At 47.3% G+C, this 1,889-nt stretch overlaps 1 protein-coding gene across 1 annotated transcript; it reads left to right on the top strand.

Moving 5' to 3' along the window:
* Positions 1-546: 546 nt before the first annotated feature.
* On the top strand, positions 547-1,335 carry LOC140720588 (uncharacterized). The gene is given in 1 exon segment (XM_073035421.1): positions 547-1,335. A coding segment is annotated over 1 exon segment (789 nt).
* The last annotated feature ends 554 nt before the right edge of the window (positions 1,336-1,889 follow it).

A 1,889-nucleotide genomic window follows, 5' to 3' on the forward strand; every position in this document is an offset into this window, starting at 1 on the left:
GGAGATGACTTCTCTGTCCAACTTGGGTTCCAGCTCATTGTAACAGTGAGGAACAGCCAGATCAAAACTTGCCGACTCAAGCAATCTCATCTGAAATGTTGTCCTACAGCCATTGATGGAATTTGTAAATCATTTCAAAGGTTAAAACGAGAAGGAACTTATTTCCAGGAATCTCAAACACAGCACGCCAGTTTTACTGTCTCCGTACAGATATTTAAGAAGTGGAGCGAGGGATTGAATCGACCATCCTTCCTACTCAGACTGTGGGGAGGGATTTATTCGGTCATCTGACCAACTGGCACGCCCGTCATTTTACACAGGAGAAAGGCCGTTCACCTTCTCAGACAGTGGGAATAGATACACTCGGTCATCTCAACTGAAGGTACATCAGCAAGTCCACACTGTGCAAGGCCATTCACCTGTTCCTTGTGTGAGAAAGGATTCAATCGGTCTTCCCACCTGCCGACACACCAGTCAGTTCACACCGGGCAGAGGCTGGTGATCTGCTGAATTTGTGGGAAAGAATTCACTCAATCATCTGAAGTAATGGCACACCATCGGGTTCACACTGGGGAGAAGCTCTTCATTTGTTCAGAATGTGGGAAGCTATTCACTCGATCTTCCACCCTACAGATACATCAGCGAGTTCACACCGGGGAGAAGCCATTCACCTGCTCAGTCTGTGGTGAGAGGTTCAGTCAGTCATCCAACCTACGGAGTCACTTGCGAGTTCACACTGGGGAGAAGCCGTTCACCTGCTCAGTCTGTGGGAAGGAATTCAGTAAGTCATCCAACCTACAGAGTCATCAGCGAGTTCACACTGGGGAGAAGCTATTCACCTGCTCAGTCTGTGGCAAAGAATTCACTCAGTCATCCCACCTACAGATTCATCAGCGAGTTCACACTGGGGAGAAGCCGTTCACCTGCTCAGTCTGTGGGAAGGGATTCAGTAAGTCATCCAACCTACAGAGTCATCAGCGAGTTCACACTGGGGAGAAGCCATTCACCTGCTCAGTCTGTGGCAAAGAATTCACTCAGTCATCCCACCTACAGATTCATCAGCGAGTTCACACTGGGGAGAAGCCATTCACCTGCTCAGTCTGTGGGAAGCGATTCAGTCAGTCATCCAACCTACGGAGTCACTTGCGAGTTCACACTGGGGAGAAGCCGTTCACCTGCTCAGTCTGTGGGAAGGGATTCAGTAAGTCATCCACCCTACAGAGTCACCAGCGAGCTCACACTGGGGAGAAGCCGTTCACCTGCTCAGAATGAGGGCAGTGATTCACTCGGTCATCCCAAGTACTGGCACATCAGTCAGATCACAATGGGGAGTGACCGTTGTTATGAATCCCTAGATTTCGTTTGAAGTGGACTGTCATTTTAAGAGAGAGAAATTAAAAAGTTAAATCAGTTTGACTTGCAGCTTCTTTACATCACTCGCAGCTTGTTTAGTTTTAACCGAGGACAGAGACACTCACAGTCAGACGTAGACGAAGACGGAAAAATGGGAAGATCAAAACAAGGGAAGTGGCGGCCAAGGGTCACTGATCGCAACATTCCTATGCCCACAAGGGTGAGTTAATTATCGATTCGCGTACTCAAATGTGTGGTTGTCACCTCGTTTGATCCGTAGGAGTGGATCTGATTTGGAGTATCCTGTGAAGACCACTGATGTATTAACCCTTACCTGGGTGTGGTGTGGTAATTCACTTGAAGACGATACCCCTTGTGACAAGTGACTTTCCGAAATAATTCGTATGTAGATTTGTAATGATGACGGATAAAATTTACAGCAACTGTTGTCTTGTTTTACCACCATGAAACCTGTGGAATTCGACATAACTGCCTTCTCTCAACATTTACGCTGGATTACAAATATCTCTCTCATC

Source organism: Hemitrygon akajei, unplaced genomic scaffold, assembly GCF_048418815.1.
Source record: "Hemitrygon akajei unplaced genomic scaffold, sHemAka1.3 Scf000045, whole genome shotgun sequence".
In the NCBI taxonomy this organism is placed as follows: domain Eukaryota; kingdom Metazoa; phylum Chordata; class Chondrichthyes; order Myliobatiformes; family Dasyatidae; genus Hemitrygon; species Hemitrygon akajei.